This window comes from Podarcis raffonei, chromosome 15 (genome assembly GCF_027172205.1).
Source record: "Podarcis raffonei isolate rPodRaf1 chromosome 15, rPodRaf1.pri, whole genome shotgun sequence".
In the NCBI taxonomy this organism is placed as follows: domain Eukaryota; kingdom Metazoa; phylum Chordata; class Lepidosauria; order Squamata; family Lacertidae; genus Podarcis; species Podarcis raffonei.
This window is the reverse complement of record NC_070616.1, coordinates 8,256,075-8,278,441: the sequence shown is the minus strand read 5'-3', so window position 1 is coordinate 8,278,441 and position 22,367 is coordinate 8,256,075. Positions and strand designations below refer to the sequence as shown.

Here is a 22,367-nt window from a genome sequence, read left to right as displayed (position 1 = left end):
CTTCGCCTTTCCCGCGCCCCTCCCCGCTTCCCGCGCGCATGCGCCCTTATCCCCACCCACCGCGCCTGCGCCGCGCTGCCTCGGCTTTCTCCCACCCTCTCCCCATGCGTGCGCCGCTGCCCTTTGGCTTCCGAGCTCTTTCCCCCCCCTCAACCCACCCACCGCGTGCGCGCATGCGTCGCGGCCCGAGCTCCCTCCGCCCGTCGCGCATGCGCTTTGCCTTGGTTCCCTCCTCTCTCGCTCGCTCTCCCCCCCACCCCCGCCCCACTTGTCGCTCCCCCCCGCTTCCCTCTCTCTCTCCCGGCGTCCGGGGCTGGCGTTGGGGGCGGACTCTGGTCCCCGCTTCCGGTGTGGTGTCATGGTGGCTCGTAGGCTGTGATGGCTGAGGAGGAGGAGGGGAGCTGAGAGCGCGGCGGCGGCGGCGGCCGGATCGAGCCGAGGGGGAAGAAGGGGCGGGGGCGTCGAGACCCTCCTCCTCCTCCTCCCCCGCCTGGCTGGGCGGCGGGACATGGCGGCCCACAAGCCGGTGGAGTGGGTGCAGGCCGTGGTCAGCCGCTTCGACGAGCAGGTAACGGCCCTGTGGGCTGCAGGATATGTGGGGGGGGGGGGGAGAGGCGGCATAGGGTGGGGGGCCCTTTCGGGGAAGGGCTGGAAGGTCCTTTCGGGGGGGGGGGCTTTCCAAGCAGGGACGAATGCATACATATTTATATACGTGTGTGTGTCTTTTCTGAGGGGGCCCGTTCCCCTCACGACTTCAGAGCCGAAGTGTAGTCGAATTGTACAGTTGGAAGGGGTCCCCTCAGGGTCCTCTAGTCCAGCCCCCTGCTATGCAGGAATCTCGACTAAAGCATCCTTTGACAGATGCTTAGAAACCTCCAAGGAAGGAGAGCCCACAACCTCTTAGGGAGGATGCCTTTGCGAGGTAACTCCCTCTGCTCCTTTCAAAAGATGCCGTGATTTTTTTTGGGGGGGTGGCTGGGTGGGAAGGCAAAGCTTCCTGGGGAAAAGATTGAGGAATTGGGGTGCCATGCAAGGGAAAAGCGTGTGTGCGTTTTCCTCACTCTCTCTGGTCTTCTTCAGGGAGAGGAGATGGGGACCCTTTAGGGATGTGCTAGTCCCTTTTAGTCAGTGTGTGTCTGTTTATGGATGCAGAGCATCCTTGCAGATCTCACAGGCGATACACACCCAAACTGATTAAAGGGTGGGGGGAAGAGTCCCATCTCTATATACAAGAACATAAAGAGTGTGGAACATGCACATTTGTGGTGGGCATGGATCCATCTTTCCACTCCCCCCCCATCAAGTTTGCACTGGAATTGTATATATGGTTGTTGCTTACTGTGGTCTTGGGGTCTTTGAGGGATGAGAGTTGGTGTTGGCCATTTAGGAACCCTACCCACACCCTGCTTTGAGTTGTGCAGATGATGTGCTAAAGCTCATTTCTAGTGGGGTGAGCCCACTTTCCCCTCTGCCCCGCCAAAGATGCACTGGAGTTGTGTGTTGTTCTTTTGAGTAACAGCTGTAGTAGTGCATCCTGGAGGTGAGTTGAAGAGCAGTAGCTGATCTAGTTGGGTGTCACTTTATCAGTGGTACTGAAGGGCTGTGTCACTTTTGAGGGGAGGTGAGAAACAGCTGTTGTTACGCCTTTGCATTTTATCTCTAGGTTTGCAATAAAATAAACTTATGACACCTCAAATACTTAAAACATTTGTTGTGGCAGAAGCTTTCATGGTCTAGAGGTGGTTGTGCATATGACAAAAGTGGGCTTTGGTCCTTGAAAGCTTCTGTCACAATAAACCTGCCAGTTTGCAAGGTACCAGAGTACTTTTCGTCAGTCTTGTGGGATGGAGTTTATTGGCCCTTTCTAAGGTTGTGCTGGATTCCTTTTCTTTGGAAATGGCACGGGATAGAGTTGGAAGGGATGCTGAGGATCATCTAGTCCTTCCCCCGTCATGCAGGAACATGCAGCTGTCCCTTAAGGACATCAAATCTGCAACATTATAGCACCATGCTCTAACCAACTGAGCTGGATTCTGGCAACTGTACCAATTGAGTTCTACTCTCTGAGGGCTGGATGTGTATGTTTAAGTCAAGAGAGAACTGGAAAATGGGTCTTCCTTGAATGGAATAAAGAAGTAGCTGGATGCAGTACAGCTTATTCCTCTTAAAGGAAGAAAGATGTGGCTTATCTGGATATTTTCCCCAAAAAATGGTAATTTGCGTAGGATACTTTGCATGAGGAAGCCTTCATTGTCAAAGGGTTAGCCAATTTAACATTTTTATTTTACCTGTATTTAGTAAAGAAAGCTAAATGCATTGATAATGTTAAGTTTGCCTAATATTGCATTTGCAGTTGGCATCAATTTGTTGCTTCTAATGAACTTACAAAATGGAACATTTTCCACTGAAAAAATGTAGCTATGGAAAGCTGTGCACCCCACATTGCTGAAGAACTGTCCTTTCTAGGGTTCTTTCAAGAGAAAAAAATGTAGAAGTAATTGGGCTCAATCTTTGGGTTTTGGGAAGGTATGATTCTGGGATTTGTAAAAGTTGGGGGGGGTCTTTGAGGGAAAAAGGAGAGGAAGCAGCTTGGCTCATTGGAACTCTTTTCTTGCTGGATGTGGGAACTGGGAGCCCTGTGGAATGAAGAATGCAGTAATAGATGTAGTCAGACTTTATCCTTGTTCCATGTGAAAGGGGGTGCTTATGTATGGAAAATGGGGCACAGATGGTTTGCAGTAGGATTGAAAGAACAGGTGGGTGTACTATAGATCATTGAAAGGGTCTTCTGGGCCCAGTGAAGGCCCAGTTATGCAGCATGGGAATAGGGGGTACTACTGTGAGTGGGTGTACCACTCACATCAGTTGAAGCTTTTGAACAAATTGGGACTTACTGCTTTTGAGTTGAACTTGGGAGGAGGGAAATAAGGGGATATACTGACTTGAGATAATTATGGAACTGCCCTTCTGAGCGGCCTGCTAGATCCATTTTAAAGCAAGCCATTGAAAGAGAGCTTTATTTTGTGACATTCTGGGCAGAAGAGTCCTGCTGGATCTGGCCAAACAGGTGCCCCTTGGAAGTCCCTAAGCAATCATGAGCACAGTAGGTCTCCCCCTACTCAAAATTCTCAGCAACTGGTATTCAGAGGCATACTGCTTCTAATCCTAGGCAGCACATTGTGACTAATAGCCATTTATAGTCTTATCTTCCATGAATCTGTCTAATCCTCTTTTGAAGCAGTTCTAGTTGGAGGCCATCACTTCATCTTGCGGCATTGAATTCCATAGGTTAACTGTCCACTGCATGAAGAAGTCTTTCCCTTGGTCTGTCCTGATTTTCCAATATTCCAATATTCAGCATCTAGCATTTTGAGAGAGAAAGAAAACCTTTATGTCCACTTTCTCCCCACAGTACATAATTTTACACACCTCTATCATGTTGTTGTTACTTACTCCCTTTTTTACTAAGCCAAAGGCCCAAATGTTGTTGTCTTTCCTCATATGAGAGCTGTTCTATCTCCTTGATAATTTAGTGAACCTTCTCCAGCTCTGCTGTGTTCTTTCTGAGCAGCGGAAAACAACCAGAGCTATCCACACCACACCATAGATTTGTATTGTGGCATTACAATATTGGCAGTTTTATTTTAACTTCCTTTCCTAATGAATCTCTAACACAAAGTTCACATTTTTCACAGTTTCTGCACACAATATCAGCATTTTCTTTGAGCTGCCCCCTACAACCCTAAGGATACAACAATTGGTTAGTGCCAGTTCTGGCCCCATAATTTTACCCCTTCATGCATCACTTTTTACTTGCTTCCATTCAGCTAGATGGGTATTAACATGGCAGACTTCATCCTTGTAACATGTGAAAGGGGGCAGTAATGGATGGAAAATGGGGCATACTACTTGTGTGAAACACCATAAGATTTGTCCTTTTCCTTGTAGAATTGAGCTGGCTAACACAATAGGAGTTATGGACTTAAAATGTTCAAAGACTTTCCTGTAGCTGCTATGCTATCTTTAAAGAAAGAGATATTGAGGGAGTTATTTCCTACTTTGGAAGAATGACACTTTCTAATGATGAGCTAATTTCTCATGCTAGTAAATTTCCCCCAAAGTATTTTATTTATTTAAGGCATTAACTAGCTACTCTTCAGCCAAAGCTCTCAAAGTGATATACAAAAGATGTGATTTCCCTTGCAAAGAGAAGTTGCTGGAAATTACTGTCCTAGTAGGATCTTGCACGTCATCCTACTTTGCTTTCTTGGAAGTAAATTCAGTTGCTTTTTAAATGGGACTTTCTGGGCTATTGCTGTGGACAGAAGGAGATGATCGCTTTTGATCAAACTTATAAAATTAGGCTTTTCCCCCTTTTTCATTGGCATATGTCATGTTTCTAGCTAGAATGCACCACCAGATTATTGTGAGATGCATTGCTTTTCTTTGGTGTGTATTTCTATTATAAGGTGCCCTGTGATACTCGGATGAAGGACAATATAGAAATTATATTTTAAAATATAAAAGCAAGTTTTAAATTGCACTGGAACCCTAACCAAAGGTGGGTTAAAAAAGAAATCTTCAGAGGAGGGAGCCCCTCACAAACATATCTCTAGGGAGAGGGAGTTGAAAAGGTGAGGGGGTCACTGCTGTAAAGGCCCTGTTGTGTTCCTGACAAACCTGATCATATAGGAGAGAGAGATACAGTACTGATAAACAGGCAGAAATTGGCAACAGTCCTTGATTGTGCCTTCATAGCTGCTTAGTGGTTGCTCATCTGGGAAGTAGTCTTGAGTTGCAGCTTTTTAAAAACACAACATAAACAAACCATTGTCATATATAATCTGAAATGAAGTGTGCATTATGAAAGTTTAGATTATGGTTCCTGGGAGCCACCTCTTTGCTTTCCAAAATAAAAAAAATCTGAATCACGTGAAGAGGTAATGGAATTTTCAGATCCTGGCATTCCATCTCATATGTGGCTTACACACTGACTCTTTTTGCGAGGTAAACTGTAGTTTATGCTCTCATGTTTTCCCAGTTAGGTATGCAAATATACAATATTCAGAATTGTCTAATCAGTGTAACTGGGACTAAGTGCTCACCAAATTTTAGCTTTAAGCTGGCCTGTGGCTTGAGTACTGGGTGGGTATTACACTTCTTTGCTCCCTTCCATTTTAAAGAGATTTACAAAAGCATCCTTTGGGACAATTTTAGTAACCATTGTGTTGTGGGACTAGGTAAATTTCAGGTTCTTTGGAAGTTCTTTAACATTTTGGGTGTACACTCTCCCCTTTCTAGGAAGAGTTGTAGAAATGTCCCCCTTCATTTAAAAAAGTAAGTAGATAAGCATTTCTTGGTGACAGGTTTCCTCAAGAAAAGTCAGAATAAGCATGGTATAAAGTTATGTAATATATACAGGTGAACTAATTTTCATGGGTCTCGAACCTTGGAAACTACTCTGACCAAGACTTAGCAATCTGGTGAGAAGCATTTTTATTCTGATCCGCCTATCTGGCTTCGTGGAGAAAGTGGACTAGTAGACAGAAATTAGGCTGCAACTCCATATATTTCAGTCCCACATGTATGCTCATGTGTCAGGGAATAGCAGCTGTGGGAATTATATTCTAGCAGAGGAGTACATTAAGAGTGGCTGAAACTTATCCAGTGCACTACTAAGTTTGCAGCTGGTGATAATAGTAGATGCTGATAAAGGAAGTGGTTCCTCACAGTGATTCAGCTGGAGGTCTCCAGTGTTCAGAGGTTTTAATAGAAAGCAAACGAAAACAATTTCAGTACGTTTTTGCTGCTTAACCATCCCCACTTTGTGTGAAATACTTTTTTCCCCCTAAGTGCACTTTGTGTCTGTTGTGTGCTGCTTCCATCAAAAAGCTGTTGGCTTTGATCAAAAGTAAAACTTCCTCAAAGTGAGGTTTTCTGCAAGGTTTTGTTCAACAATTGAGACCAACTGACTGGTAAATGACGCATGAGGGAAATGATTGGTCTGTGACCTTTTGAAGAATTTATGGATGCAGCTTAAAACAAAGTGTCTAGTGTTCATGGAGCAGGATTAATATCTTGGATTTGTGGAGTCATTTCAAGTCCTATCTGTGCTGCTGCTGGGACTTCCGAACTTTTGAGTTTTAACTGATACAGTTCAGAGAGAAGCTAAACATTGGTAGAAACACATTTTGCCCAATACCTCTGCAGTAGGTTACAAAAGACGGGTAGTGAAATGCAACTCAAAGCTACTCTTTGATTCTAATTTCAATGATGAAGTGCATCTGACAATAGCTAGTTCCTGTATGGGATATCTCAGGCCACTGCAGCTGCATTTGGACCATGGTCTAGCATGACAGAAGTGATCCACAGCAAGCCTTGGGCTCATGTGCTCCTCCACCCCCGCATCTCCTCTGGCGCAACCATGAGGAGGAGCTCAGAGGCTTTCGCTTCCATTTTTTTTTATAATGTCATCTGATCCAACAAACTGTGGTTAATGCGAACTATGCTTGCTGGTTGGAAACAAGCCAGTTCCAAACTGGTGGCGAAGGCAAGCCCCATTTGCTAAGGAATAACGGGGAGCGCATTTTAAGGCTCCCAGCTGTTCCTTTCCAGCTCCATCTTGGATTCAGCCCTGTTTGTATTGGCTGTGGTCTTTGGAACCTAGCAAGGTGGGTCGCATCAGCACTGCCACCATTTTCGTTTTCTTTGGTCTCCTCCCCCCCAGTCATAAGTAGGCAGGAAACGGGGAGAAAATGAATTGCTTTATTCAATGAGTTTATAGCATAAATTACTAAAACGAGTTCCTGTGGTGAACTCAGAGCAGCTTAGCTATGGTTCCCAGGTGGTCTCCCATCCAGGCAACTGTCAGGATCAAATCTGATTAGCTTCCCCAGAAGAACTGTTTCATGTTCTTTCAAATTGTTCTCAGGGTGGAGGGGAGGAGAAAGATAGGCATGGATGGTGAAAGGAAGGAAGGAAGAGTGCAGTTCGTTTTTTTCAGGGTGGGTGGGGTTCAGGGTGCACCTAGGGTCTGAGAAAGTTGAACATATGTGTTATCCTGTTGTGGACATGGCTGGGGCTTGTCCCATTCATAAAGGCTCATGGCAGGTTAAAATTAAGGTGCCTGGTGGTAAACACAACTTATTTTAGAAGGCCATGCTTTAATTGTACATGCTGTATAAATATGTCAGAAGTTCTTTCCAATAATTAGAAGTAATTGAACAGTAAAGCACATTTAGGCTGCTTGCATACACACTATACCTTTAAAGCATGTTTCCCTCCCTCAAAGAGTTCTGGGCATTGTAGTTTGCCCTCACACAGTTACGATTCCCAGCAACTCTTAACAAACTACAGTGCCCATAATTATTTGAGGGGGAAACTGTGCTTCAAATGTGCTTTAAAGGTATAGAATGTACTCAGCCTTAGACTGCAATCTTATACTGTCAGTGTGGGGAACCTTTGGCCATCCAGATGTTGCTGAACTACAACTCTCATCGTGCCTGGGCATGGACCATGCTTGCTGAGGCTGATAGGAGATGGAGCTCAGCAACATCTGGAGGGCCAAAACTCCTCCACACCTGTTATACACACTTAATTTGGCGTACGTCCCATTGAATTCAGGGTGGCTTAGTAGAAATGCATAGGATTGCACTATCCATGTGCTTTAAATGCTACAGTCAATTTTTTTTACTGGAGAACTGTTTCATTGAATACTTGTAAATATTTTAAGATGGGAAAATTCAGTGGCTTTGTTAAGATGCAACATTAAATTGTGATTTAGCACTATGGGAATGAGCCTGACTTCCCCTCTGATTTGTTCCCTCTCATCCTCTCAAGAGGGCAAATTTGGATCTTTTAGTTACAGCAAAAGTAAAAGCTTCTAAGCATCGTCTCCTGGTACTGTGGTAGGAGGAGAGGAAAGTGAGAGAGCATGCAAGCTCAGGAGAAATTTAGGCTCGTTCATGGTTTAGTGTTGCATCTGAACATGAACATTCGCATACACTTCCCATGCTTGTTTAAATGGGGGTGGTGGGGAAGAGCTGGAAACAGCCACCATGTTGGTTTTGGGCATACCCGGAGAGCTCTTGCATGAAAAGTTAATGGAAAAAGCCTTCAGTGTAACACACTGGAGCTCTGTAAGTTTTCTTCTAAGTGAATGCTTACTGTTTTTCTTTCTCCTCCTCACCTGCAGCTACCAATCAAAGCTAGTCAACAGAATACCCACACCAAAGTCAGCACGGAACATAACAAGGAATGTCTCATCAATATTTCAAAGTACAAGTTTTCCTTGGTCATCAGTGGCCTCACCAATATATTAAAAAATGTTAACAATATGGTAAGTGCTATCCTCTTGCCCTTAATAGGCTGCTTGTATGCGGGGAAAGCATGAGATGAAGGAACCTTAGGTTGGGAAGGGAATATGTGTGTTTGCTTGCCCATTTACCAGTGGATATTGGCTGCCAGTGGTTCCGTTGGTACTTGGTAAACACACTGATATATTGATTTCCTATATGCAGTGCTTTTGATTAAAAATGCTCCCCTCCCTCGTTCGAAATAACAAGCTTCTTTAAAACAAAATCAAATTAGATAAGTCCTATCTTATGTGTAACCAGGACAAATGATATTGGCCCAGTTTGGACAATTGCAGCTTATGAAGCCAAGATCTGCACAGACATGGGAACTCTTTGCATGAGCTGTGGTTAAAGCAGGAAGTCTCTAACTAGCCATGCATTCCCATTACATTGGAACAAACCAGGTTTTTAGACCATGGTCTGAAATTGATTATTTTGGGTAATTCTGAAACTGGTGACCATAGTTTCCAGTACGGACAAAACAGGAAATTGTGGTTAATTAGAGACATCCTGATTCAATTGCAGATTGCAGTGGCTTTTGGGACAGGGTAAAAAGCCAACCACGGCCATTGTTTGCTATTGTCTATGTGAAGGGGCAAGCTATGGCACACATTAAGGGGTTTAGTGAACATGGTGAGGCCTATAGGATGCCATTCATCTTTCCATGTTCAGTCTTGTATCTGTTGGGAGTTAGCTCAAAGTTTTAACATCATGCAACTTCCCTGCCACCCACCCACTGTCTAGTCCTGAGGGATATGCCCTTTAATTTTAACTGAAAAGCAGGGATCATTATAGATGCTCTCTGGCATTGACCATGCTTGCTGGGGCTGATAGGAGATGTAGTTCAGCAACATCTGGAGGGCCAGATGTTGCACTAGGGAACGGATGCCTCCTCGTTTTATCTCTCTTCTGAATGTTGTGGGTTTGACTGGTTTGCACACCCCAAAGTCCAAGTTCTGTTCCCAAGGTAATCTGAATCCTGTGTTTGGAATAAAACCTGTATGCATAGGGTTTTCATGTGCTTTAGGATGGTTTTACAGAGAACATGACTGGGTCAGGAGAGGAAAGGGAATGAGGAAGGTAGAGAGAAGACCTGTGTTTAAGCTGTGAAGCCCTGTTTGATTTCTGTGCCTTCCACAAATGTAGCTCTCCACCTCCCCCCCCCCCAAGCAATGAGGGGAAGTGGTAGCACAGTGGATAAGGCCTTTCTGGTCCTGGCATCCTGATTATGCAGTGTCCTCCCCAGGGAGGATTGTCTTGTCCCCCGCCTACAATATTTTTTGCTAACCACATCTCTCCTGATTTTTTTGTCAATTATATTTGCTGACTTGGTGCAGGTTTTTTATATTCTAGTACAGGTAGTGACCATTTTGGGTGGGGGTTCTGTTCCTCGCCCCTGCATGTGCACCCTGTCCCCCACATTCTGCCCTCTTCTGGGTCCAAAATCACCCACGCGTCAGTGGCCACACATCAATTGGACACACACAAAATGGTCGCTGCCTGAATACAAATACTATTTGTCAATTTTGCGGTTGTATTTTCTGATTCTAAGTTTGCAACTGTCCAGCGACCTTGGTTGATGGGTGGTATAGCAATGTCTCAATTGAATAAATTAACCTCAAGGGCTCCAGATCTTGCTGAAGTTCTCAAGAAACAAAATAATTTACTGGTCTCCTGATGCTCATCTGGGAAGCATTGGATTATATCCAGCTAATTTATTCTCAGAGTAGGCCTCCTGAAATTTATAGGCCTACGTTAGTCATGCACATTAATTTGAATGGGTCTACTCTGAGTAGGACTAACACTGAATGCAACCTGTTGGGTGGTATTCAGCTAAGTTTTACTCAGAGTAGACCCACTGAATTCAATGGCCATGGCTAAGTTAATTTCAGTGGGTCTACTTAGCTGAATACCACCCACTGTGTGGGATGATGGGAAGCAAATCCATTTTTGTAATGAGAACTTAATTGGTTTCCTGTGTTCTACCTCCCCCACCCCAGAGAATATTTGGAGAAGCTGCTGAAAAGAATTTGTATCTTTCTCAGCTGATTATATTGGATACACTGGAAAAATGTCTTGCTGGGGTGAGTAGCCTTTGCAAATTCTACATAGACAATCTAACTGTGAAGATGTGTGAAATGTCTGTCTTCTGAAAAAGTCATGTTCTTGATGATAATATGTCAGATTTGTAGAAAGTCACTCCCCTGTTATGCTTGAGAAGTTGCCTCCAAATGCACTTGAACTATGGTGTGTTTTACCGTATTTTTCGCCCTATAGGACGCACTTTTTCCCCTCCAAAAATGAAGGGAAAATGTGTGTGCGTCCTATGGGGCGAATGCAGGCTTTTCGCTGAAGTCTGGAGAGTGAGAGGGGTCGGTGCGCACTGACCCCTCTCGCTCTCCAGGCTTCAGGAAGCTATCCGCAAGCCTTGGGAGCCCGCGGGAGCCCTATGGGCCGGTGCACCCTATGGGGTGTAAAATACAGCAATTTCTTTATGTGTTGATCTACATACCAAATAATTTTAATAAAAATAATATAGAAGTGACTTCCAGGCAATCAGGGATTTTTTTGTAAACGGATGGTTTCAAACTGTTGTAATGCTACAAACAACTGTCTAGAAAATGTAGACAAGTGGGCTAATAGCATTTTCGTGGCAGCAATTTGCAGGGTAGAGAGCCAAGTCCTGCAGCTGATTGCTGATATTTGTTTGCCTTTTTGCTGAATGCATCAGGAAATGGATGCAACTTTCCTTGTAACTAATTCCTGTATGCATGTGCTTTTTTTTTTTAATGTGACTAATTCTGGAAAGGAAAATAATGTTGGACTTGAAAAGCAAACTTAAAGATTTTGGTATCATTGGCTCTAAATATTGCATCAAAAAAAGGTGTTGATGCAGCTTGATATACGAAAAAGAAAAACACACAAATGTTTACTTGTGGCTCAGCCAGTGCAAAGAGATAAGACTTTTTCACTTTAAAAGTTAAATTTTTTAAACATAAGTCCACCTGAGATCTCCTGTGGTTTTCTTTCAATTTGGCTTAGTTTTGTACACAGATAATGGAGCTTACTCTCTGGCTGCTAAAGATGACTTTTGCAGGTGCTTCCTAGTTTACATTAGTTAACTTTGTCTAAACTTCCAGTGGGAATGCAGTCCTGAGGTTTCTAGAAAAGTGATCCTATTTTCACTTAACTTTGTTCCTGGAGTCTCTCTGCTTTTTCCCTCTTTTGCAACCTTGGGAATGCAGTTAGTGGTTTAGCTCTTTCTGCAAAGCTGTAAAGCCAAACTTGGGCTCTGGTGAAATCTAAGAGTCTTTGTTTATTCCTGAGGGTTTCCTTCACACAGTTCCAAGCTTAGTGTAATGAGATCATCTGTAAGCTGCTTGTGATTCCCCATCCTGGTTTTAAAAGATCGCTTTCCAAGCCATTGCAGACGGAATAGTTCATGGTTTGTCATTTGACACCTGTGTAAACATTCTTGCAGACAATCTATAAATGTAGTCATGAGACCCACAGCGTGTTCCTATGCTTCTCTGAGCAGCAGACCATTGAATCAAGCACACGACTCCCCTTCTCTGGACCGTGTGCAAGGCTCACCCATTAGGCAAGGTGATCCCTTTGCCTCAGGTAGTGGATCGGTCTTGTGTGCCCTCCTTCCCACTGCCCCCCGATCTATAGCCTCTGCTGGCCTGCAGAGGCTGTCTGGGTCAATGGCTATGACTGTTGCAGAGGTACTTGTTAAGGACCGTTCGGGCCACTTGCCTATGCCTCCATCTGAAGAAGGGTCCTTGCTCGCAGCAAGGTGTGATGGGCAAGATGGAGCTGCAGGACATCTATTTAAAATTGCATAGTTTTACGACAGGGGAAAAAATAAAACCACTAAACAATAACAAAGTACAGTTAAAATTGATAGAAAACATTAAACTATGGAGCTAAAATCACTTTAAAAGTCTTTAACTTGGCATCTCAACTAAGATATAGGGGTGCTACCACTGAAAAGACCCTTTTCCTGGTTGCCCCCCCCCCCGTTAATTGCTGATAGGCAGAAAAGGGTTTCTGATGCAGATTTTGAGGCGCAGGCAGGTTCAAGAGGAGAAAGGCGGCCAAGGAAAAGGATAGAGAGCTGCTTCTGCAGGGATACAACCAAAGGATAGCAGCGACCTTTTCCCCAGCCACATTAAGGGTTCCTCAAGGGTCATTATAACACCCTGCTGTAAGTTATCGTGACAGATGTGGCTGGTTCATGTGCAGCGTTTTCCCACAGCCTGGCGAGATGTGTCTCATGAGTGCAAACACACACATCTTGTTTACAAAATACTGTGATAGCTTGGGAGTGGAGCAGATTTCCTGGGTTACTAACAATGGGGGAAGAGAACTGTGAAAACGCTTCAGGCAGGCAGTCACTTACAAACTGTCCTCCTAGCAACCAAAGGACACTATGAGGCTCGATGAGACGATGCTGGTCAAGCAGTTGTTGCCGGAGATCTGTCACTTTATCCACACCTACCGCGAAGGGAATCAACACGCAGCAGAGCTTCGCAATTCTGCCTCTGGAGTTCTCTTTTCTCTCAGCTGCAACAATTTCAACGCCGTCTTCAGCCGCATCTCCACCAGGTGAGTGAGTGAAAGATGCTACTTTCCCCATCGTTCTAGAAGGCCCATTTAATAAATAATAATTTTATTATTTATACCCTACCCATCTGGCTGGGTTTCCCCAGCCACTCCCCATTTAAAATATTGTCAAAATTTTCTGACCCCAGTCAGCCTCTATCATGTATAAATATCAATACAGCTCAAGGAAGGTTAGAAATCAGTGTGGTTGATTGAGCTTCTGAGTGTCAAGTCTCTTCTGACCTAGTATAGTCTATTTCTACACCTTCCTTCTGCTTGTGGGCTGTTGGGTCATCTCTTTGAACGCAGGTGTATGTTAATACAGTGGTACCTCAAGTTACAAATGCCTCAGGTTACAAACGCTTCAGGTTACAAACTCCGCTAACCTGGAAGAGTTACCTCAAGTTTAGAACTTTGCCCCAGGATGAGAAAGGAAATTGTGTGCCGGCAGCACAGCGGCAGCAAGAGGCCCCATTAGCGAAAGCACGCCTCTAGTTAAGAACAGTTTCAGGTTAAGAACGGACCTACGGAACGAATTAAGTTTGTAACGAGAAGTACCACTGTAATTTTGATTCATTTAGAAGGCTTTGCATCACGTCAGACCTAAAGAATTGGAAACCAAACAAGCTGAAGATGGATATTTCATTAGTCGTCTTCTTTCTTTCGCGATCACTCATAGCCGAGTAAGATTGTCTTCCATAAACACAGTTTTAACAATGAGTCCGTAAGTGACTGTGGAGGCCAATTCTGGATCCACACGTCCTTCCACAGTGGGGACTTTGGTTTCCGGATGGGAGTTGATCACGGTGTGGATTTGTCAACCGTGCCTTCCTCTTAGCACGTTTCTCCCTTGCATCTTGAGCACGAGTGTCTTCAAAGCCCATGACACCTTTGGTAAAGGCTGTTCTCCAACTGGAGCGCTTGCGGGCCAGTGTTTCCCAATTGTTGGTGTTTATACAACATTTTAAAAAAATTGCCTTGAGACGGTCTTTAAACCTCTTTTGTTGACCACCAGCATTACGCTTTCCATTTTTAAGTTTGGAATAGAGTAGTTGCTTTGGAAGATGATCATCAGGCATCCGCACTACATGACCAGTCCAACGAAGTTGATGTTGAAGAACCATTGCTTCAACACTGGTGATCTTTGCTTCTTCCAGTACACTGGTATTAGTTCTCCTGTCTTCCCAAGTGATGTAATGTTTCATAGGGGGACAAATTAGAGCTCTGTGGTAGCATGGTTCAAGCCCTGACATAAGATAATTTTCCTGCTCAAGACCCTCAAGAACTGCTGCCGCTCAGAGGAGACAATGCTGGTCTAATTGGGCAAATCATTTAAGGTATAAGGCAGCTTCCTGTGTTCCCCTATGTGAATTTTGGATCCAGAAGTGGAGAGCTTAGGAGCAACGTCAGTCTCTAGTGAACAGGTAGAAAGTCCTGCAGTTAAAGGGTACCTCAACTAAATTTTAAGGGCCTTTTCATAACCTCTGTTCCAAGGAGTTGTTCTTGGCAGCCAGCTCTGGAGGATGTGGGTTTTCTCTTTTTTGCGAAATGGCTTGATGGAGAGTAGTTCCATACGGAACGGGAGACACTGCATTTCCTTTATGGGGAATAGTCAGAAACAATTAAATAAAAACCTCTCCTTGAACTAACTTCTGAGTGTTGTTTGGTCTCATATTTCCTGTTCTTGGCTGCATGGACCTGGGAGGGGACCATGAAAGAGAGAAATCGTTTCAAATGATGTTCTTGCTCAGAAATTAATTTAAACATTTGGCCATTCATTGCTTGTCCCCATGGGTTATTTTGCCGGGGGTGGGGGGGTGGGGTGTTCAGTGGTGCAGGCTTAGCGTTGTGGGTCCTGTGACCCATGCTTTTGAATTCCTGGCACATTCCCATGTCATGCCAGAGTTAAGTCTTTCTCCACATAGATGAAATGAAGAGCTCCCTTGCTGGTTGGCGCTGGAAGTTACGTATCAAGTCGCACACACACATCTGTAGATTTAAGGCCGAGCAAAGCAGTTTCTCAGCTTGCGCTCAACACATGATTTAGATATTAGTTGCATGTGGGCCAAAGTGCTGAATCACCAAGTGTGTGGTGTGGGTGGGAGAAGAATCTGTGAGATGCACTTAAGACTTCATGGCTAATTGAATTCATTAGGGTCAAGGCAAAAGAGGGCTGTGAGGCGCCATGGGGTTGGTTTGTTTTTTTGACAGAATGGGCTGTGAAGCTGCGAATAACTTCACATTCAGCTCAGATCTATGCTTATGTGAAGTCCTCTAGCATATTGAGGTGGACTTCAAATGCACATGGACATGTGGCCCCTCAGGCTCATGCATTAAAAAAATTAGTAACACAATTTGGTAAATTAATAACATGATTTGGAGATTAACTAGCACAGACTTGCCTATTCTGCTTTTGTCCCCTGGCCTCATAAAATGAAAGCCTGTTTCAGGCACTTAATGCACTGGTGATTTTTTTGCATGGCCAAGGGGGAGTGGGTATGTGCTCCCACATGTTTAATGTTAGATGTAAACCCTACCTGTGGAGACATATCTTGCGTGATTTGTGCACCTTAAGAAGGGGGCAAGGGAGGCGACAGGAATCTGGATTTAAGTGTGTAGGCAGCACCTTCCTCACATCATGCAATATCCGTGGTGAATAACCATCTTAACCTGACCATGTCAATGTCAAAAAGGGGAAAAATCAAAATAGTTCTGTGGAATCCCCGTACTTTTAACATGGTTTTATTTCTTGTGGGCCGCTCTGAGAACTCTGCTCTCAGGTAAACTATAAATCCTTATCAAACAGCTAAGGAAATAAAATTAATGGTCAGTGTGGAAATTGAATGAAAAGGAAGTGTTGGCAAGTTCTGAATCTTTAAAATCCAAAGCATGGCTGTGTCGCCTTTGTGCATTTGACCAATTCTGGTTGTCCTAAACATCTGAGTGCATTATCATTTCACATTGTCCCCTCTCCCTTCATTATGTCAAAAGTCCATCCATTTTGAGAAGCTGCTTGTTTTTTGCAGATTGCAGGAATTGACTGTGTGCTCTGAAGACAATGCTGATGTTCATGACATTGAACTCTTACAGTACATCAGTGTTGACTGTGCTAAACTAAAGCGTATACTGCAAGGTAAGTGGGTCTTGCTCCTAAGTATATATCCTTAAGGACAGGGTGCTACAGTTCCTCCTATTGATCTAGCTCAGTGATGGCCAAACTTGGCCCTCCAGCTGTTTTGGGACTACAGTTCCCATCATCCCTGACCACTGGTCCTGTTAGCTAGGGATGATGGGCGTTGTAGTCCAAAAACAGCTGGAGGGCCATATAATGTGTTGAGATACAGAGTTAAGATAAATGAAAGAGGGTAAGGATTTGCTGAACTAACCATGTGAACGGGAATACAAAAAAGGGAGGTGTGAGGAGGTCAGGGAATTAAGATATGAAAAAATTGATTTGTTTTTAATTTTTTCTATTTATTTTTTATGTATTTTGTATCTTTTTTTCTATGTATTTTTGTATTTTTTGTATTTTTCTTCTTTTTCTTCTCTTGTTTTCTTTTTATTCTGTAATTCTCTGCTTTTTGTAAAACTTCAATAAATATCTTTTTTTTAAAAAAATGGAAAGCACACCAGCAACCAGTGCAAGTGGCACAATAATGGTGTCCTATGACGCAAATACTAGCACCCATCAGGATTCATGTGGCTACATTCTGAACTAGTTAAAAGTTTCTGAGTTATGTTAAAGGCAGTCCCCCAACCCCACCCCCACATTTCAATAGTCAAGCCTAGCTTGCCTGTGAGAAGGGCATGGGTTACTGTCTGAACTTTCCAGAGAAGGTTGCAGTTGGTGCACCAGCAGATGCACCATATGCATAAATAATACCACCACATGTAACAATGGTAAAGTAGTTGTAATTTTGTTCATCAATATGGAACATCCCATTCATGTGAATCTATCTTGAGATTAGTATCTAAGGTCTTGCCTTGGCCCTGCCATTATCAGAAATACTAGAAACAGGGTCCTCTCAGGGGTGGCTCCCTGACTGTGTATCTCACTACCTAGTGAGATTTGCCAGCCCCCTCACTCACAGACTTTAGGTATGTGCTAAAGACTAGCCTGAGTCTGAAGGCCTTTTAACTGTCATATTGGACTCCTGTTTTATATAGCTGTTGGGTTGTTGTTTTTTGTATTGCTTGCTATATTTAATTGGTTTTAACTTGTATTTATTCCAATTTATTCTTTTAAATTGCTTTCTGAAGGCTTTTTGCTCTGAAAAGTGGGTACACAGATAAATAAAATAAATATGCATGAAAAAAAACAGCTGGAGGGCCAAGTTTGGGAAACACTGATCTAGCTTGACTAATAATTGCCTGTGCATAAGCATTGTGTAGATGTTGTTTGTGGTTTGTTGAAATATGAGCTGTGCCAAAGCACCAAGGCAATTTACAATTAAAATATTAACACAAACAAATGGTGCGAAATATTCTCAGGCCTGTTTCAGCAGCTGTTGGTACTATCACCTTTGCTTTAGTCACCCTGGCTTCTGCCTTCCTTCAGGTCACACAGTTTTTAGTTTCTATTACCTGGGGGTGGGGATGTTTGTTGTATGCTATTTTTGTATTGCTTTCTATTATTTGTTTGTTTTATTTTTATTTGACAGAATTCATATGCCACTTGATTTGTAAGAAAACCTCTAAGTGGTTTGCAGAAACCTAAAAGCGGTTTACAAATAATCTTTGCTAGCCTCCCTATAGCTGCTGCTTGCACATGAGGGAGAAAATTTGCAGGTAACTATGATACCTGCAAATTTGTCTGTGCTGGGTAGGTAGTGGTTTTGAGGATGCATCAAGAATATGGCACAAAGGCAAGTGCCATGATTCCAGTAAAATCTGCATTCTCTCTCTCTTTTGCTACCTCCTGGCTCCTCATGATTTCAGTTTTTACTTTTTCAGTCAGTTTGGCCCTGATTTTTACTTTTGAAAGTTGATAGATATGTTAGTAGTATTACTCTCCTGTTAACAGCTGGCTGGAGTTGGGGAGATTCTTGGACTGAGATGAAAAAGAAGTCTACTCCCGGCTGAGGTGCAGTTCAGGAGTTTCCTGGCTGCTGCTTTTGTTATTAAAGTTTATTACTTTTTTCCCCACCCCACCTATTCATTTTTAGTGCTCAAGGTGGCTTGCAGCAAATTAAAATATCAATAAAATAAATCTCAAACACAGAGGAATAAAACAACGGATAAAACCCATGTTTAAGGAAATTAAAAACTAGCTGATTTCAAGGACCTCATGTTTGCAAACGAACAAACAAAACACCCACGATCTTCACATAGAGATGGAAGGCTATCATTACAAGTGGGAGGAGGAGAGAGGGTCTCGCAACAATACCAGTTCCATAACTGAGGCACCACCACAACCCGCCCCCACTACCCCACTCAAATACATTTCAGATATTGGAGGGATGTTAAGGAGTCTATCCAGGAGATCTTAATGTACAAACATTCACCCCACCACCACAATGGTCTCCATAAGAATAGTCAAGTACAGTGGTACCTCTGGCTACGTACTTAATTCATTCCAGAGGTCCGTTCTTAACTGAAACTGCTCTTAACCTGAAGCACCACTTTAAATAATGGGGCCTCCCTCTGCCGCCGCACCACCAGAACATGATTTCTGTTCTCACCCTGAAGCAAAGTTCATAACCTGAGGTACTATGGGTTAGCGGAGTCTGTAACCTGAAGCATATGTAACCTGAAGCGTATGTAACCCAAGGTACCACTGTACTGTAATTTCTTTCAGTAGTTCAAGATACTGATTCGAAGCAGTGTTAGAAACTGGGATACAAAAGCTAGGAGCCAAATAGTTCCTGGAACCTGGGTTGTGGGCGCCAAAACAGAATGTCTAGTCGCCATTTGAGGGGGGGAAGGGGGTCAGCAACACTTTTTATTTATTATTTTGATAAGCATGAACTAATACACAATACACATTGTTAATATCACATTTTAACAGAAATTGTTAATACATGTTTAACTTGGTGCGTACAATAAAAATATTTGTACCATACTTCAGTTTTCAAAACACGCCACTTTATTTTTAAACATCTTAGCATATTGTCTATTCATAACATATACTTCAAGGCTTCTAAGCACATACATTTCAGTAGTCCTTGAGTGTCAGCCAGGTGCAAAATATTGCACCTAGACCTTTTGAGGTGCTCGCAAATTGAGAATCTTTAGGTGCAAAATGTGCCCGGTGCTCTGCTAATTCCGAACCCTGATTGGAAGTATAAAAATAATGGGCCATGATGCAGCATTTGCTACTTGGGTGGCTGTTTAGGTGATTCTCAGGCAGTTTTCGTAGCATTATTGTCATCTTGCACATTGTACGAGTGGATTTTTTTTTCTTGTTTTCACAGAAACGGCCTTTAAATTTAAAGCCCTCAAGAAAGTAGCACAACTGGCGGTTATCAACAGTCTTGAAAAGGCAAGTTTCCTCCTGGCTTGTAAGTCTTCAGAAGCTGCAAGAGTGTAGGTGTCTGCTCATAGGTTGTTGTGGGTTTTTGTGGCACTGGAGTGCATACCCAGTACTCTTTCTGCTGGAAGGAGAGAGCCAAAATCAGGCCATGCAAAACTATCGAAAAACCTTCGCTTTTTGTTTCTCAGAAGAGCATCCCCACAGCTGGATCACACTAAGGACTCTCCTAGTCTGTTTTCCTCTTTGTCAGCAATAACCATCCAAATACCTCTTTAGGGAAGCCCACAAGGAGGGCATGTGCACAATAGTCTTCTCCTGGTATTATTCCCTAAGCAACTGGTATTCAGAAGCATAGAGTCTCTTATCTTGGAGTTAGCCTACAGCCATTGTGGCTAGTAGGTATTGATAGCCATATTCCCCATGAATTTTGTCCGCAGCTCAGTTTCAGAGCATCTGCTTTGCATACAGGAACACTCCCCAGCATCTCCAGGTAGGGCCACACAAGACCATGTGGTCTGTAGCGAGTGAAGTGGCTCTGAGAGCTTTGCTAGATAAAACTGGAAAGGTGACAACTGTGTCACTCATCACCATTGCTCCTGAACAAAATAAATTCCCTGAACTGTGCTTTTATATTCCACAGGCATTTTGGAACTGGGTGGAAAACTATCCGGACGAGTTTACTAAGCTGTACCAGACACCGCAGACAGATCTGGCGGGTAAGGCATCAACAGAAGTTGGATTGTATACCTTATAAACTGGTGTGCGGCCTCTCCAGTTAACCACTATTTGCCTCAACTGTTGCCTGATTTCAGAGGTCACCCACTTCAGTACGGAGGAGAAGTTGCACTCCTCCTCTTTCCACTCCAGCAGGTTGAGGGCAGGCCTATATTGCTGGCCAACTTCAGTGGTCGACTTATTTCCTGCAAAATCCCATTGGGTCCTAGGGTTCTTCCCTTAGCAGAAAATGTCTGTATATGCAGAAAGCTAATATATGAAAGGGAATAGGTGTTCTTGATATGTAGCTTGATATTCGGGGAGTTCCTTATGAGGAGAGCATTCACGTGTGCTTTTGTGATCTGAAGCATGAAATGTCCAAGGAGAGTTGTACCAAGGAGAGTTGTTAAATATCTAGCCTGCCCGTGATAGAACATGGTCAAATACTCGTTTCTGTTTTAAAAACATTGCTGAAATGAAATCCTACATTTGACAATGAATAAGCGCATAAGAAGAGCCTCCTGGGTCAGGCAAATGGCCCACCTAGACCAGCGTCCTCTTCTCACAGTGACCAGGTGCCTGTGGGAAACCTTTCAAGCAGGACCTGAGCGCCACAACCCTGTCCCCACTTGCATTTCCCAGCTACACTGGTACCTCTGGTTAAGAATTTAATTCGTCCGGAGGTCTGTTCTTAACCTGAAACCGTTCTTAACTTGAGGTACCACTTTAGCTAATGGGGCCTCCTGCTGTTGCCACGCCACCAGAGCACAATTTTTGTTCTCATCCTGAGGGAGTTTTTAATCCAAGGTACTACTTCCGGGTTAGCGGAGTCTGTAACCTGAAGTGTCTGTAACCTGAGGTACCACTGTACAGTGGTACCTCGGGTTACATACGCTTCAGGTTACAGACTCCGCTAACCCATAAATAGTGCTTCAGGTTAAGAACTTTGCTTCAGGATAAGAACAGAAATCGTGTTCCGGCGGCACAGCGGCAGCAGCAGGAGGCCCCATTAGCTAAAGTGGTGCTTCAGGTTAAGAACAGTTTCAGGTTAAGAACGGACCTCCGGAACGAATTAAGTACTTAACCCGAGGTACCACTGTACTGGTACTGAGAAGCATACTGCCTCCAACTTGGGGTGTTTTCCCTTTCAACAGCAGTGTTATCGCAGTGCTATGAAATACCATTCCTGTGGTAAACGTGGGAGGTATTTCAGCTTTTGCACCTCGACCTACCCGGAAGTAACTGCATGTGTTGTCTCCTCCTCCCTCCGTCGCAGATTGCGCAGAGAAGCTGTTTGATTTGGTGGATGGATTTGCCGAAAGCACAAAACGCAAGGCGGCTGTTTGGCCCTTGCAAATAATCCTCCTCGTCCTGTGTCCAGAAATCATCCAAAACATTAACAAGGATGGGGTGGAGGAGAACAAAATAAACAAGGTAAAGGGAGCTGCAATACCATCTCTGGCTGGTGCCAGTCCGGCTTTCATATATGCAAATAGATGATTTAAAAACAAATAAATAAGCAAGCATGTTGATTAAGAGGCTGGACTGGAACTTCTCTTTCTCTCTCGTTCCATGCAAAGAATTTGCATATGATTCTTCCTTGAATCTAAGAGCTTGAGTACTTCTGCCTTCTGCTTCTTTATTCTCCCTTTTTAAATTTTCCTGCAACTAGGAAAAATATCCCACTTTGCTGATCTAGTACTGGTGTCTGAGAGACCCCAGTTGAGTCACGGTTTTTAAAATCTAATGAGATGCTTTAAAATCTGTGTTGGGGCTGCTGTCTCTTCCTAACGGAAGGAGAGCTCCCCCAAAGAAGAAAATTTCCTAGCGCATAGCAAAGTAGCACATGGGAGAGAATGCTAGGCGAGAAACCTTTGCTCTGACCTTCTAGCTTTCTGTGTGCAGGGAACGTTCTCCATGAAGGGGCATTCTGCCCTCTTAGCCTTCTGAAGTGGGTAAAGTCCAGAGACAGATTGACTGTCTCGGTGAGTACTAGGTTGTAGACAGTGGCGTCAGTTTTGTGTGTGCTTAAAAAAAATAATTAAGGATTATTCCTTCTAGTACTGTGGAAAAATAATATAAAGATGGTTCTAGGCATTGGCTATGGCCTTAATATGATAAAGCACAGACTACACAAAAACTATTGCTGGTTGCTCATCATATTCATTTATATGCTGCTTTCCCACATAATACCCAAAGTGGCTGACAAAACCTGCAAG

The 22,367-nt window shown here is 43.6% G+C and overlaps 1 protein-coding gene across 4 annotated transcripts in view; it reads left to right on the top strand.

Moving 5' to 3' along the window:
• The first annotated feature begins 209 nt into the window (after window positions 1-209).
• The window catches only part of NF1 (neurofibromin 1), a 156,892-nt gene continuing 134,734 nt past the window's right edge, over window positions 210-22,367 (top strand). For 2 of the 4 annotated variants that reach the window (XM_053367584.1, XM_053367582.1), the window contains exons 1-8: window positions 225-568; window positions 8,195-8,338; window positions 10,355-10,438; window positions 12,775-12,965; window positions 15,989-16,095; window positions 19,376-19,443; window positions 20,075-20,150; window positions 21,425-21,582. In XM_053367584.1, coding sequence (XP_053223559.1) covers window positions 509-568; window positions 8,195-8,338; window positions 10,355-10,438; window positions 12,775-12,965; window positions 15,989-16,095; window positions 19,376-19,443; window positions 20,075-20,150; window positions 21,425-21,582 — 888 coding nt within the window. In that variant the 5' untranslated portion in view covers window positions 225-508. Of the gene's footprint in view, window positions 569-8,194; window positions 8,339-10,354; window positions 10,439-12,774; window positions 12,966-15,988; window positions 16,096-19,375; window positions 19,444-20,074; window positions 20,151-21,424; window positions 21,583-22,367 lie in introns of all 4 variants that reach the window. The other 2 variants (XM_053367585.1, XM_053367583.1) reach the window with 2 other exon arrangements.